Source organism: Protopterus annectens, chromosome 13.part0, assembly GCF_019279795.1.
Source record: "Protopterus annectens isolate FY-2018-M chromosome 13.part0, PAN1.0, whole genome shotgun sequence".
In the NCBI taxonomy this organism is placed as follows: domain Eukaryota; kingdom Metazoa; phylum Chordata; order Ceratodontiformes; family Protopteridae; genus Protopterus; species Protopterus annectens.
Window position 1 is genome coordinate 932,823,322 of NC_056747.1, and position 15,737 is coordinate 932,839,058.

Here is a 15,737-nt window from a genome sequence, read left to right on the forward strand (position 1 = left end):
ATTGTACCTTTTTGTTTAAATGTACAACCTGCTGCCGACCCCTCGGTGGTGTCTGTAGCCTCTGATAAGCCATCTCAATTGTTTCCTTCGCCCAAGTTACTGCCTTCTGACAAAGTAGGACCATGGATAGGCTGGGTAAAAAAGTTTATACTTCCTCTACCCTGGCTTTTAGGGCCATTAATTATTGGACCCATATTTCTAGGTATGTCTTGGCTCTTCTTTCTCAGGCCTTTCAGGTTCTTTCCGATCTTCCTCAGTTGAGGGTAAATCTTCTGCTCTTTCCTTGCTTGAGACTTCCTCTCAGGTAGTTTGTCATGCTGCAGATGCCTCTTCAAGGGCTGCTGCTTCTGGTTCGGTTCTGAGGAGATATTCCTGGTTTCGGCTTCAACATTTGCCAGAGGATATTAAGGCTAAGTTGCTGGATGCTCCTCTGGATAATGCTATTTTGTTTGGTGAAGCGGCTGCTGGTTTATTTAAGTCTCTTCAGGACAAGGGGAAGGCTTTACAGGAGCTTAAGCATGTCTGTTTCTCCTGTGCCTAAATTTCAAAAGAACTACCCTTCTAAGCCAGCCTTTGTTAGTAGGCAATCTCGCCCTCCTTCTAAAGGTACAAAGTGTAGTAAACAGACGACTCCTGCTAAGGCCACTCAGACTGCAGGGATTCTTTAGCCTTCCTTTCCTGACAAACCAGGTATTGTGACTTTCCATCCATTCCCAGTCACATTCCTCTGTCTGTCTGGCTCCGGATCACCCAGGATTCTTAGGTTTTGTCAATCATTCGTCAAGGATAGTTCATGGTATGGATTTCCCATCCTCCTTTTATGGGCATTCCTCAGCCTCCTCAGGAAAAGTGTCCTTTTTTCCCAGTGGTTCTTTGGGACCTCTTGTCTCAGGGTACTATTCAAGAAGTGCCTGTGTCCCAAAGGGGGAAGTGTTTTATTCAAGAATATTTCTAGTGCCCAGAAAATAAGGTACTTGGAGACCTATTCTAGACTTCTCCCATCTGAACACCTATTTGAAGGTGCCATCCTTTTTGGGTGTTATCCCTTCAGTCCCTTTTCCTCTCTTGCTCCCTCAGGCCTTTCTGGTGTCTCTGGACCTCAACTCCATATTCCGATCTATCCTCTTTTCAGGAGATTTTTGCATTTCTCTGTTGTTGCCTGGCATTTTCAGTTCTGTGCTTTGCCCTTTGGCCTTTCTACTGCCCCAAGGGTGTTCACCAAATGCCTCACTCCTGTGATTGCCTTTTGCAAGCTTCAAGGCAAAATCTTTCCTTATTTGGATGACTTGCTGATTCAGGTGGCTTCTCCGGAGGTCCTTTTGCAAAATCTTCATTTTACCATTTCTTTTTTTCAGAGCCTGGGGTTCACAATAAACGTCAACAAGTCTTCCCTAATTCCTTCTCGGGATCATGTCTTTATGGGTTGCAGGTTTCAAACAGTGCCTTTGCCTCCTCCAAAGGCATTAACTCTTCATGTCTTTCTTTCAAACTCTTCTTCCCCAGGCATCCATTATAGCCAGTGGGTTTCTGAGAGCTCTGGGGTTCATGGCTTCTGCCATTCCGATGCTTCCTCTGGTCAGACTCCACATGAGGAAGTTCCAGTGGTTTCTGAAGTCCGTGTGGCTTCAGCATGTTTATCCTCTAGATTTTCTTGTTCCTCTTCTCCTGTGTCTCAAGGTCGAACTTCTGTGGTGGATTCGGCAGTAGTTTCTAAATCCAGGGCTCCGGTTTCAGCCTCTGCTTCCCTCTTAGGATCTGTTCACAGATTCTTCAAATGTCAGATGGGGAGCAACGTTTGGCTCCCTGAAGGTAAAGGGAATGTGGTTGCCTCGTCAGCCAAAAGAGCACATCAACATTAAAGAGATGAGGGCTCTTGTGCTGGCTCTTCAGGCCTTTCATCCTCTCTTCTCTGCAGGGCCTCTCACGGTATTCATGGACAATACCACAGTCATGTGGTATATCAACAAACAGGGGGATACAAGATCCTACTGTCTTTGCCGGCTGGCACTTCTGGTATGGGATCTGGCTATCCAATATCGTGCAACTCTTCAGGCAGTTTATATTCCTTCAGATTGGAACATTGTGGCAGACAATCTGAGCAGGTCCTTCACTCAATCTCACGAATGGATGTTTCACAGGGATGTGTTTCTGGACATTGTTCCCCAGTGGGGTGATCCTCAAGTAGATATATTTGCCTCCCCTTTGAACAGACAACTTTCTCTGTTTTGTGCCAGAGTCCCAGGTCCTTTGGTCTGGTAGGTGGACGGCCTCATTTTCTTGGAAGGGGATGTTTCTTTATGCATTCCCTCCCCTTCCTCTCATTCCAAGAGTCCTGTTCAAGATTCAACGGAATGCTCCCAAAATCTTGTTGGTGACTCCTTTTTGGCCACGACAGTACTGGTTCCCTCTACTTCTGCATCTCGCCAGGGGCAATCAAGTTACCTTACAGGATGGATCTCCTCACACAAGACGAGATATATCTCATCCATCCCCACCTGCCCATGCTTCAACTGACACTATGGATGATAGAGTTTTGATTCCTCATAGACACCTTTTTTCTGAGGACTTGCTGCAGGTCCTGCAGGAGCCAGGAAACCTACTACTAGGAAATCCTACTTATCTACATGGAAGAGCTATTCTATTTGGTGTCTTTCTCGTGACCTGGACCCACTTTCTGTGGATGTTCCTTTGGTTCTTATTTGTGTGAGTTGCTCAATGCTGATTTGGCATACTCTTTTATTAAGGCCCTCTTATCAGCTCTTTTGGCTTGTCTGCCTTTAACTCCCCTGTTAGCTTCTAGATTTGAGGCTAAGCAGTTTCTTAAAATCATCCTTAATATTAGACCTCCCAGGGAGCCTGTTCCTCTTCCCTGGGATCTTAATTTTGTTCTGGAAAAATTGACTCGGGCTCCTTTTGAGCCTACTGTTTCAGCTTCCTTGCAACATTGTTTTTGGAAGACAGTTCTTTTGTTAGCTCTTACTTCTGCCAGACAGGTGTCGGAGTTGCAAGCCCTTATGACTTGTCTGCCTTTGTTGATATTTCATGAGGACAGGGTGTCCTTGCGTACTAATTCTTCATTTATGCCCAAGGTGGTTAATGAGTGGTCACTTAATCAGTCTATTAATTTGCCTACCTTTTTTCCCTCTCCGCAATCTCACAGTGAGAGGGTGCTACATACCTTAGATGTGCATAGACAACTCAGATTTTATTTGGATAAAACTAAAGCTATCAGGAAATCTGACCAGTTATTTGTTTCCTTTCATCCTAGGTCTTTAGGTTTGGGTGTTTCCAAGCAAACTATTTCCACTTGGATTTCAAAGGCTATTTCCTTTTGTTACACTTTTCATGGCGAGAGCCTTCCTTCTTCTATTAAGGCTCACTCCACTAGAGCTGTTGCTTCTTCTGGTGCTTTTTTTTCCAAGGCTTAGATGCTAATACTATTCTTAAATCTGCTACCTGGACTTCTGTTGATACCTTTTACCAAACATCACCAGTTGGATGGTATCTACAGAGCTGGTGTTGCTGCTGCCATTCTTCATGGCTTCTTGGAGGCTCTGCTGCTTCCTCCTACCAGGTTCCTTCTTGAGCTCTGGCACTCTCCCATTTGTAAGGAATACTGCAGCAGTGAAAGTAAGGACATAGCAGATGTCCTTGTCTTCACTGCTGCAGTATTCACTCCATCCCGCTGATCTTTTTCCCTTCCTGGCTGTGCAGATTCTCCTTGGTTTCCTTGGACTGCTGTTCCTACTGGAGCAATTTGTTCTGAGGATGGTATGCCTGAACGTCACCTTTATGCCCTACCTGATGCAAGAAGTAAGCAGGTGTTCAGTGTACCTCAAACCAATAGAAATCTTTTGTAAACTGTCCAGACGGAGGGCTTCACGGTAGGGAATCCCATTAGTAAGGAATACTGCAGTGGTGAAGAAAGGACATCTACCGTTATGGTAAGATATTACACAACTGTACTTTCTCTCCAGCATTCTAGCAAGGGCAGCATCATTTCTGACCTAATTTCTCATCTCTAGAAAGACCACCCAGTGCTCTTCCATCTATGCATGCATGCTCTTCCACAATTACTAACAAGAACTACCATAATCACCTTTAGCAATCAAATCAATGTCTTCCCTGCATTGCCCCTCCCCAGATGTGTTAAGACATGCCCCTGTCCTTCAGAAGTAGTTATATCTCCAGACCAATGACAAAAGCCTGCTGGGAACACTATCCTTAACTTCCAAGATGGGCATACCTATCTCCCACCATCAGTGTTTCAACCAATAACTGAACTTGGTTGAACTGGGTCACAGTCATAGTTTTATCCCTCTATGCCACTAGGAGAAGCATTATAGCAGAGATCACCCAAATGTAGTTGCAGCAGGCAACACATGTACAATCTAACTAAACATGTTTAAGCTGTGTGAGTATAAAAAGTAGTTTACATTATCTGAAGAGGCATATCTCTATCCGAACAGTTACTTATGTGAGTATAAGCATGCACATCATATCACAGCACAAATGAATTCCTTCTGTTTGTACCTGTGAGGGTTCTCTATAAGTACTCCGGTTTCATCCCAACTCCCAAAGACGTGCAGTAAGAAGACTGATACAAACAGGTGTGTGACTGATATGGACAAAAGGCCCAGACATCTACTTCATTTCCCAACTTGCCTAGTACATGCTAGAGGGTAAAATTGTTCACAGAGTTGCTACAGGAGTCAGATGCGTCTCACAGCCATGGCTAAATGGAACATTATAACAGAATAAGCAAACAGATGAACAGGGACAGCGGTTTTGGAGGACTTCTCCATTCAATCTGTCTGCATAGATTAAGCAAGCAACCTGCTTCATAAATGCGCTCTGCAGAATGTCATGCCATTCTTTAATTTGCAGCATGGAGAAAATTTAGAGGAGTCTGTGTGATGACAGAGTTGCACGGAAATGAGAAATTACTGGACTGATGTTATAACTCAGGCAGAATAGGAGTCTCCTTTCTAAAAGAAACAACACACTCTTTCTATGAGAAAGTAGTCCTGTGATGACATCTCCCTGGGGAACCAAAGACAGACGGAAATTTGAGGGAAAAAATGAAAACAAATTTACAGTCAGTGAGGAAATAGTTCAAGTAAGAGTATAAACATGAATATCTTACCTCAAAGATAAAGGCTGCTCATATTGCAAAAGAAACATAACTAAGAATGACTGCAAGTCTGTGAAATCTGAAATTTTAAGTAAAATACCCTAAAATACCCTATATTCTCCTTTTGAAGTTGGATGAAGGAGTTACACACAGCAAAGAAAATATATTAATGATTACAGTTTGTTTACATGCTACATAGAAGCAAATATTTTTACTGTTTATAAGAATGCTGACTATTCTGTGCAACAGGAAGAATATACATATACTATCATAACATCTTGTACTAAAATCTGAGTTTCACTCATTACTTTCCTATGCAATTTTAAGATATATTTTCAATCTATTACTTATTTCTTTACATACTTTCATCTAAGCAACATAATTTTAGACTCCATACTCATTTCAAACATGCACAGTTTTAGTCCTTGCCCAGACATATAACTTGTATTTATAAAAGAAATATTTTTAAATTGTATACATTTTCTATATTATGTTATCTAATATATACAACCTTTCATAGTGTTTTTTTATAACATTGAAATTTGAATATGGGCAGTTACTGTGCTTGTATTTCATCTAGGTTACTTGAATATGGATGTTTTACTCTTTGGGCCTCTATTGAAAAGGGTTACTTATGACGTCAGAAGGACTACAAAAGTTAACAAAATTAAAAAAAAATAAATTAAGGTACTGCAGTACAACATACAGTGGACTGCAACTTGGGAGTGCAATGTGGTTTGAGCACAGCCAGGAAAACTGACCACCGTATAATTATACCCACAGTGGATAGTCCGTGGTCACACAATATTACACCCATAGTGGATAGTCCATAGTCACAAAAGTCATAGGACTCATGGAAAACAATTATATTACTGTTAGACCACACACATAAAAGCACTCACCCCTTGCTGTGGTCTTTGATCATTTGGTCATGCACGCAATGTTCAAATTTGCCTGTCCTGATCACCTGTAGTGTCAGAACAAGACACAACATCCAAAAGTACTAGGTACAATTGACTATAAGGTTATCAGAAAGGTTCCCAAATGACACACAAATATTCGGTTACTCACTAAAAAATACTGTAAACTGTTGATGGCCGCTACAAATTTAATTAAAATGTAAATATCTTGCACTCCCAGCAATATTATATACATTTCAAGTACATGGGAATAAATGCTCCACAACAACACAATATCAATAAAAATACACACATGCAAGCACATTTCAGTAATGCTTTTCTCTGTTCATGTAACATCAACACACACAGATCAATGTGAAATCAATACTGGATGGTAGGATGGCCTGTCATAAAGATATGCAGATCATCATCTTTAAAACATTTTGTGAAACACTGTCATGGCAGGTAGTGCACTAACATATAGCCATAGCAACCACCAACTGCGGATGAGCTGTTACAGATTACTGCTATGATAACAGATGTGTGTTTTCAATGCCAGTATGCCTTACCATACATGTGTGTGGGATGGGTGAATGGTGTACTAGGTCTGTTCCCTAATCTATTATCGTGCCATGAAACAAATCATAACAGCTTCAAGCTCCTTTTCAATGGCTGCAAGGAAAGGGTAATTTTTTTTTTTTAATGAAGGAATCTGGAGCTTGAGGCACTCCTATTGGCAAAAGCTTGTTGACACAGCACTGTTTGGGGGGGACTGCATATGGTTAAATTACAGCGCTTGGGTGCACCACATTTCACATCAGAATGTGCTTCTGAACCCCTTGCAGTACCACATCTTGTAATGGTGATGCTGTTGACAAGCTACTGTGAGCTAGGCACATCTGAAATACTGCAGCATCAGGTAGGTCCTTCTGGTTTTGTACGTGATTAGTCTGCAGCTGTAGAAATGTAAAACCTGGCAATCGTGCAACAGTACACTGAACAATTCAAGCATACAATGGCTCAGCATTTGCATACCTAGTTTGTACATGGACTTCTTCGGGTATGCACTGATGAATGACATTACTCCAGGGAATAAAGGGACCATCACAAACTGCACAGAATTCTAGTATGTGATCTGGACTTTTGGCCTAATGCAGCTGCAAGTAATGTTTATGAATCTTGGCCTGAGATTTTATAATAAAACTGACTAATATGTTCATTATTTTTTTTTTCATTTTATCAAAGTAAGACGCTGTCCTGTTCAATTCTCCGCTAGAATGTCTTCTATTTGGAGACGTGCGTGAATGGGCGTACCTTCATTGAAGTTTGTGCATCAGGGCCGGCAACTCGGCACGTAAAAATCTACTGCCAATCATTAGCGGATCGGAGTTCCGCTGTGGCGACCCCTAACCGGGAAAAGCCGAAAGACACAACAACACACTGTACATCAGTGAAATATCTGATTAATTTCTACATACAATGAGTTGAGATACTACACCGTAACTTGCCAACTTAAATGCTGGTAACGTGAATGGAGTATGGTATAAATCATTGTGTATGCGGCACAAAAAAACAGAGACCTAATAATACTCTGGATGTTGCCATACATGAACTGGTTGTCAGGATTTCCACTGTTAAACCTCAGAGCAGTAGAGATCTTGCTTCCGTTTGTCCAGAATCAATAACACTTAAAAATGGAACTGCATTTAAGAACATGATTCTTATGTACCTTAATGAAGACGGCCAACCTGAGTTTGTCCTTAGCAATAGTGTGATACTAGTGTTATTATTACCTTTATTAGACAACATTAAGAAAGAAAAGTTACTAACAATGCCACCACATCATACCATCATAGATGAATGAAAATATAAGACGAGCGCTTAAAACATTTTAGGAGTGCGTTCTTTTGTAAATAAAGTGTGGATTAACAAGAACATGAAGGCACAAACAGATTGCTTACAGCAAAATACAAATAAATCTTAGTTACGGATAAAGAAAAAAAAAGGCTTTTGATCAATATGTAAGATCATTACTGGGTAATCAACAAGAATGGAGTGAGTCTCTGCATGGAAACATTCCATGATTATTTCTAAAGGTTACGCAGAAGATCATCTGGAGTTTTGGAGGGAAGATCATAAAATAAGAAGCAGTCAATAGTGTACTTTTGAGCACTGCTGTACTGATTGTATGACAAAACAATAATCCATTAGAAATGGAAGGCATCAGAGTAGGATTTTGAAGAAGATAGAACAGGTAAAGGAGCTGTAACATCATTTTTATGAAATAATAGCGTAGATATGTAGACAACTACATAAAAACAGGAGAAAACATTTAGGAAAATTTTAGGTGGATTTGTAAGTATTTTAACACTAACAAATTATTTTTTAAAGGTTTTAGAGACGCAATGTGGAAATCATGTGGGTGTGATCCACTTGGAGTATGCTATAGCTACATTTCTTGTACTGTAAAGTTTAATTATGGAAGCTGTATAAATATTTGTGCATAATATAAACAGCTAAAGAGAGACAGTGTAGGTTGCATATCAGAACAGTAATTCCCACTGTCTTACTGACACATGCTTCCAAATAAAGACCTAAACTCTACAATTGGTTTCTGATTAAATTTAATTAAAAAAAATCTCAGAAAATACATACATGGGCTTAAACTTGCATCCGCTGTAAACTATTACAGTTTCCTGCAGTCTAGTTCAATGTTTTCTGAAAAGTTACATTAGTGGTTGACAAAAACTTCCTAAATTTCAGATTAGAAAAGCATAAACTAACATAAATGGCTAGGAAAACCAAACTGTGCGATTGTACTACAGGGAAAGACATGGGGTCGAAAGCAAAGGTGTGTGGTTCTAGTACTGGGAGAGCCGAAATGAAACACTAACAAATCAGAATGGTCTCTACCCGTACAGTAATATAGGAATTTCACTCCACTATCAAGATGCACAGGGAAGTAACTAGGGAGTATATTAAAACAGATGTAGGATCACCTACCTACTCACTATTATTATGCCTTTCTCACCCTGAATTAACTAAAATCTATTTTAGCAGGTAGTAATGGCCCAGCATCAAAAGAAGTTCTTGCTTAATCGATACCATACTACTAATGTACGCTCTTCTGCCTTTTCATATGACAAGTATTACTAAAGTCTCCTCTCGTGTCCTTCCATAACATTCTCATCTTTCTAATAATAAACTCTCTCTCCATGTCCTTAATCTTTCCCTCCTGCTCACTGCTCCTCCACATTTCATTCTATTTTGGCATCAGAATATTCTATCATTTCTCACCTCCATTATTTGACAGTACATACTGTATTCTTGATAGCAATTTATTCTAGTAATATTCTGTAAATGTATTTCAATCTGTTGTGCACATTTTTTCCCCCTTGTACAGAGTTATCAGCTACAATAAAATGTTTTTGTGGAGCCTTTCTCCCCAACTGAATATTTAATCTTCACAGGGCTTTTATCCCCTTGCATAATTACTCAAACTACTGTTTAATGTTTTTGAATCTGTTGGAGAGATTTTCTCCCTGGGCCTCCACTGAAAATGGGCCATTCTAACAGTCGGACTTTCCTGGTTATCAAAAGAGAAATAAATAAACTGCAATAAATATTATGGCTTAAAAAGGATATAATCACTAAACTGTTCTGTCATTATCATAGGAAGTTCATGTCTACGTAATCTTACAACTATCCATTTTTGGGCTAGTTTTGTTTCTATGTGAATGTATGAATGCCCATCCAATTATTCAGGTCCTGTTTGAAAGAAGACAGTGTATCACACTGCTTTACCTGCAGGGGGAGTCTATTCCAAAAGTGAGTAAGATGCTGAGTAATGAATCTATCATTTCATCTTGTTTAACTAATCTGTTGAAGCAGGGTTAGATTCCCTATTCTGGTATATGTGGGTCTGTTTGATTTGTAGAGGTACAAGAGATCTGGGACTACAGGGTTCCCAAATGCTCAAAAGTCAAGACATACTGAGGAGCCTATAAAAAGCAAAAACGGAGGGCAGTGCTAGTAGTCTTTTCTGGAAGCTTAGGAATTTAAGCCTCTTCTCTGTTAGAAACAAACCTATGGGGTCTTTTCCAACTGATTGATATGGACAGTGAGATACATCCAAAGAAGGAGCTGTATTCCATGACTGTATTTAGCACTGATCAGACCAGACAGACAAGAACATCTTTAGATCTGGACAATATTCCCTTGATCAGCTAGGTCAAGCATAAGGACTTCCTGACAACTGCTACATGATGACCAAAGGAGAGGGAATTGTCAACTCAGGTTCTCAGGTCTCCAACTGTGTTTTCATTTTGAGATGGAGTACTGTCATTGCTGCATACTGAGGGGATAGTTTGTCCACCAAACGTGACAAGCTTTTATTTTTCTGGTACTTAATTTAAGCCCACTTTCAATACACCAGGCATTTTAAGTGTAAGTTCCTGTCAGAGAGGGCTTTGACAGTGATATTCAGTTTGCACTAATCTGCAAACATGTTAGCCAAAGGTCTTGCTTTTTGGTCTGTAGGTCACATAAGTAAACACTGAAAAAATGTGATTCCAACATTATGCCCAGAGACACTACTGGTCAACCTTCAAGGTCCCTGAGGCTGCTCCTGCCACCTGCATTGTGTGTCTTCTGTCTTTTATCCATCTTACCACACATGGGTCTATTTGCAACATATTTCAATTATTAATTATGCAAGTATGGGGGATGATGTCAAACCTACTATGCAAATCACTATAGGCTGTGTGGACAGTATGAGCACTGTCAAAAGTCTGTGTTAGGTTTTAAAGTTTACCATGTTCAGATCCTATCTTCTACAAAACCAAATTACTGCATATCTAGCCTGATGAGATTTTTAATGTCCATGTTAAGAAAGTACATTCATGCAAGACTTAGGCTGATGATGCCAATAGTTTTAGGATACTGTAGCAGGGCCACCTTTATGCAGTGGCACCACCAGTGCTGTACTCCATACTTCTGGGACTCAGGCTCAGGTTAAAAACTTATGGAGAGTTTCTGCCAAGTGCATGTCCAATATGTAGCCTGTCCCATGGAGTAAACATTCTTATTCTTGAATCTCACTTTCAGTGCATGTTCTTTAGTGATGCGGGAAGGATTGAGAGATATGGGTACCATTGGGCTATGGATAATAATCTCAGGAATAAAATTTACACTAAATTTATTTGCTAGTATATTGGCAATGTTCACCAGGTCCAAGTAGGTTTTGCCATTTAATATATTATGGATGGCACAGTGGTGCAGCAATAGCATTGTCGCCTCACAGGAAGAGGTTCTCCAGTCAGATTCTCAGCTGGGGTGCCTTGTGTGCAGATTCTGCAAATCCCTCCCTGCATTTGTGTGGGTTTCCTCCCACATTACAAAGACATTCATCTGGAGCATTTCTCCCCAAGCCTCCGCTGAAAATTGGCTTTGTTCCAAGTCTAACTTTCCCAGTAAACAAATGTTAAATAAATAAATAAAATAAATATGTTCTGTGCACTATTGAGTTTTTTCATTCTCCAACACATCTAAAGAAGGATATGAAATAGTCCTTAGCTTCAGATACCAACCCAAGTTCACTGTCTACCTTGGAAGATCTAACTTTTTTTTTTTGCTAACTGTTAGTAAAACTCTCAATATCATCCTTTCCCTGGGAGTCTTTAGATGTGTTATAGTCTCTATTATTGTACAGTGCAGTGTTATTCTGTGCTAAAACACCACTAAGCATGAGTGGGCACTTGTTTGATCATACAGACATTCGAAAATTAGAGATACAATATCTTCAGGTCGCAGACATCCTGGAGAAAAGGTTGGTATAATGGCTAAAGTGTTTACCTCAGAATCAAGCAATACAGGGTTTGACTCTTACCAAGCACAAATTGGCAAGGCTTAAAATGGCCCATAAGGGCAGCTTGCCTATGAATCTATAAAAGAGCCTAAAGGTACAGGATATGTCTAAATTCTGAGAAAGATGAATCTATAAGCTGTAGTTTACACCATTAAAATCCAGAACTTGCATAAAAAAGTAACAGTCTAGCATCTCTTAGATTCAGAACATTTCTCAAGCAACATATTCTTTCACAGTGTTTCTCTCTAAAGTGCAAGATTCATGGTGTAGAGATTACACTTGCTTATCAGAAAACCATCCATCCACAACCCCCACTTTTAACCATGGGATAGATTGTCACATAAACAGTGGCTATTGTCTAGAGCAAATGTGTGGCTAGCCCTGCCGGGACTGTTCTTCTGTAACACACACAATCTCACACAGACACACTCACACACACACCTCTATGGTCAATTCGGAGTCTCCAACACACCTATTTAACAAGCTGAGTACATACACTTTCTTAGTGTGCCAAGAGAAAGGCATCAGACAGTGACAGCTGAATATAAATAAATAAAAAAGCAACTATAGTCTGCTGCTTCAGACTGGCTGAAAGGAGGATTAACACTGTATGCACAACAAGTGGGTGTATGAATGTATGCGCTTCTATGTGTACGTCTGAAGACTAGCACCTAAGTGTGCAGATCTTTTTTCTAAATCTGTCTAAAGGGATTTCAGAGAACATTAACATCTCCCAGTCCAAGACATCACTGGCCTTGTTCAAAACTTCTCCAATTTAAATTGCTGCATTTGCCAACATGACTTAACGGTCACCATAACACTTAATGAATACTAAAGCCATAAGCACACCTTTCACTGCATCAGTTAAGTACAGCAAAACTTTTTTGCTGAGGTGCTGTCAATTTCTTTTCATATAACAGCAAGCTTGTTCTATATGCCATTACTGTAAGACATCTAAAAATTATTACCAAAAGCTATACGAATATAAGTACTTTGCTAAGTTTTCAAAGTGATGTCAGGAACTTAGAAATTAATACATCATTCCAGAAATGACAAGTCAAGATGACATTTATACCTTCCTACTAACTTTATCTAATATTTCTATGCAGTTTTATTCCAGATTCTTGACAACCTAGTCTGGAAGAAACTGTCCTTCAATCGTATACTGTACTACAGAATAATCATACTTGAAGCACTATTCCTTCTTCAGAAGTTACATTGCATGAACTCAGTCCCTAATGTGGCATCTAGCTGTACATCCTCTGGGAGATATGGCGGAACAACTGGGTGAAGTAGCTCAACTTCTCAATGTGCTCCTCTGGTCATAAGCTTAGTAAAAATCTGTCACCTATGAACATTGTAAGCTCAAATTAAATATCCTTTACACAACCTATAAGAAACAGAATGAAGTATGGAAGAGATCGGACAGTATTAACTGGTTTTTATAGTGGACTCTGACATGTAATTTTCCATTTACTGCGGTCACAGTTTAATCACACTTGAGCAAGTGGATTTGCTGATACTTAACAAGAAAAACATGCATTGCACTAAAAGCAATATGTAAATCTGAGAAAAAAAACGAAGACCTTCCTATATATTTCTAAGCAGAAATGTACTGCATACTGCAGAATAAGGAGACTATCAACACATGGGGGGCAGCATATACATGTAGCACAGGCTTCAATAAAGGATTCAGTAACAGTATGGGCACTTCAAAGTAACAATACAGAGTGGTACATTACAGGAGAAGTTGAAAACACATTTATACGAAGTCTTTTACATGTTCAGTTTATTTGAAAAATAGACGGTTGTGACACCCAAAAGGGGGTGCCTTTAATGCAGCTAATTACTACAGGATCGGTTTGTCAGACAGTGACACAGAAGTTGAAGATTTTATTCACAGTGGCTACCACTGTACAGTTTGTAAATGTAGACTTAGTGTGCTTATTTATCTATTCGTCTTTAAAATATCAGCCAGGCTTTTATGGAACTCTTCAAAGTGCAGAAAATGTTAACATAGCTTAGTGGCAGCACATCTTCTGCTGTGCTAGAAAATGGATGAAATGCATACCTCCCAACTCCCCCGATTTTCAGAATGTCCCTAATTTTGATGCAAAATGTTAGCACTGTGCCATCTTTCCAAAAACTGGTGGCTTTTGGAGAAAGGGTGGTGAATAGTACTACCATTGATAATAATAATCAGAGTTGCAGACGTGTTTTTCCTTCAGAAAATGTACAGTAATTTACATATTGTTATTCTGTTAATGTAAAGAATTAATAAAAAGTGTCCCCGATTACTTCTGAATTTGCACCAGATTCTGCTGAAATTCGGGTTACCACCTGTCCCTCTTTGAGACTGACAGTCCCACTTTGGGCAGTTGTTACTGCGAAAAAAAACTAAAAAATGGTAAATGTCCTGAGAATTTAAGACATAAGTTTTCTTTAATAGTTGCATAAAACAGTTATTTTGTATCTGGGACACATAAATACTATACACCATAGCATAAGCAACTCAAATGCTATAAAAATAACCTTTTATTTTAGCAAAAAGTGAAGTTATGTCCTTTGCACTGACCGTGGGTATGTTTTGTCTTGCAAAATCTCACATTTCTACAAAAATGTCCCACTTTGGGCATTTGAAAAGGTGACAACCCCAGTTGAAATTTATCATCGATTCATGGAGAACTATGAGAGTACATTTTATTACTTGCAGACCATACTACACATAATATTTAATGAATATGCCTGTAAGGTTTATCAAACCGTTGTGACCGTTCTAATTTTAACATACACTTCAGTGCCTCCTTACAACACCATCGTACTATGTAAATTGTAAAGCATATTGCGTGAATTTTGTAGCTGACTAGTGCACTACAAAAAAAAAAACATCTCACAGAAAACACACTTCAGTTTTGATGAACACATGCCTCAGTTTATGTATAAGCTGTAAAATACTGCATTAGCCTGTTATGAAGAAATCAAAATTATTTCAAGTGCGATGTAACTTCTCATCAAATAACCCATTAATCCCGAATAATAAATGATGCTGTTTGACAACAGTAGTGACCACCACAAACCAACGCCCAGGCCCTAAAACAATTTCTGCATGCCTGATCGGCTGCTTCTAAATGTCCACTTAAAGGCTTCTTGCACTTGTCTTTTCAGTACCCTCAAAACTTACAAGAGATCACTATTAGCCATTAATAGTCTCACCATTTCTCACAGAACGACAGCAAACCACCTCCACGTAAACACAGGTAAGAAATAACTTCAGTGTAACACCCAGAATTTCGAGAAGCCGAAGAGCGCCTGTGCAATCCGCATAGTTCCGGGATTGACGTCAACGAGAATATTTGCCTTTACCAATCACAATGCGGCTCGAGAAGGGTTTTTGCTTGCAAAGTCTAAGATTATTTGTGTTGGGTTGTTGGAGTAATTTACGGCGTCATGAGTGAGGGCAGTCTTGTTGCTTGCTAGTGAAGTATGACTGACTGCACAGCAGGGTTACCACCTGTCCCACTTTGGGAAGTTGCGTCCTGCAAAAGTTGTAAAATGGCAAATGTCCTGAGATTTTAGGACAAATGTTATAAGAAACAGAATAAGCAACTAAAATCTACTGGGTATGTTTCGGTCTGCAAAATCTGATGTTTGTACCAAAAGAAGCACAATTATTAATTTTAAATGTAATGACTGATTCATTTTTCGAAACAGCATTAAATGATCTTGTTTGTTTTGCTGCTTTCAGAGGTTTGTAGTACTGTGTCCAAGTTTGCTTATCCGTTCCTTTGTTCCAGAAACAGTGACAAGCCAAAACTGATGCGGGCAAGCACCCAAACCC

At 39.5% G+C, this 15,737-nt stretch overlaps 1 protein-coding gene across 1 annotated transcript in view; it reads right to left on the reverse strand.

Annotated features, from left to right (window-relative positions):
* The window catches only part of LOC122787797 (dynein light chain roadblock-type 1-like), a 196,123-nt gene extending 180,884 nt beyond the window's left edge, over positions 1–15,239 (reverse strand). The window contains exon 1 of the mRNA XM_044054700.1: positions 15,113–15,239. Coding sequence (XP_043910635.1) covers positions 15,113–15,115 — 3 coding nt within the window. The 5' untranslated portion in view covers positions 15,116–15,239. The remainder of the gene's footprint in view (positions 1–15,112) is intronic.
* Between the last annotated feature and the right edge of the window lie 498 nt (positions 15,240–15,737).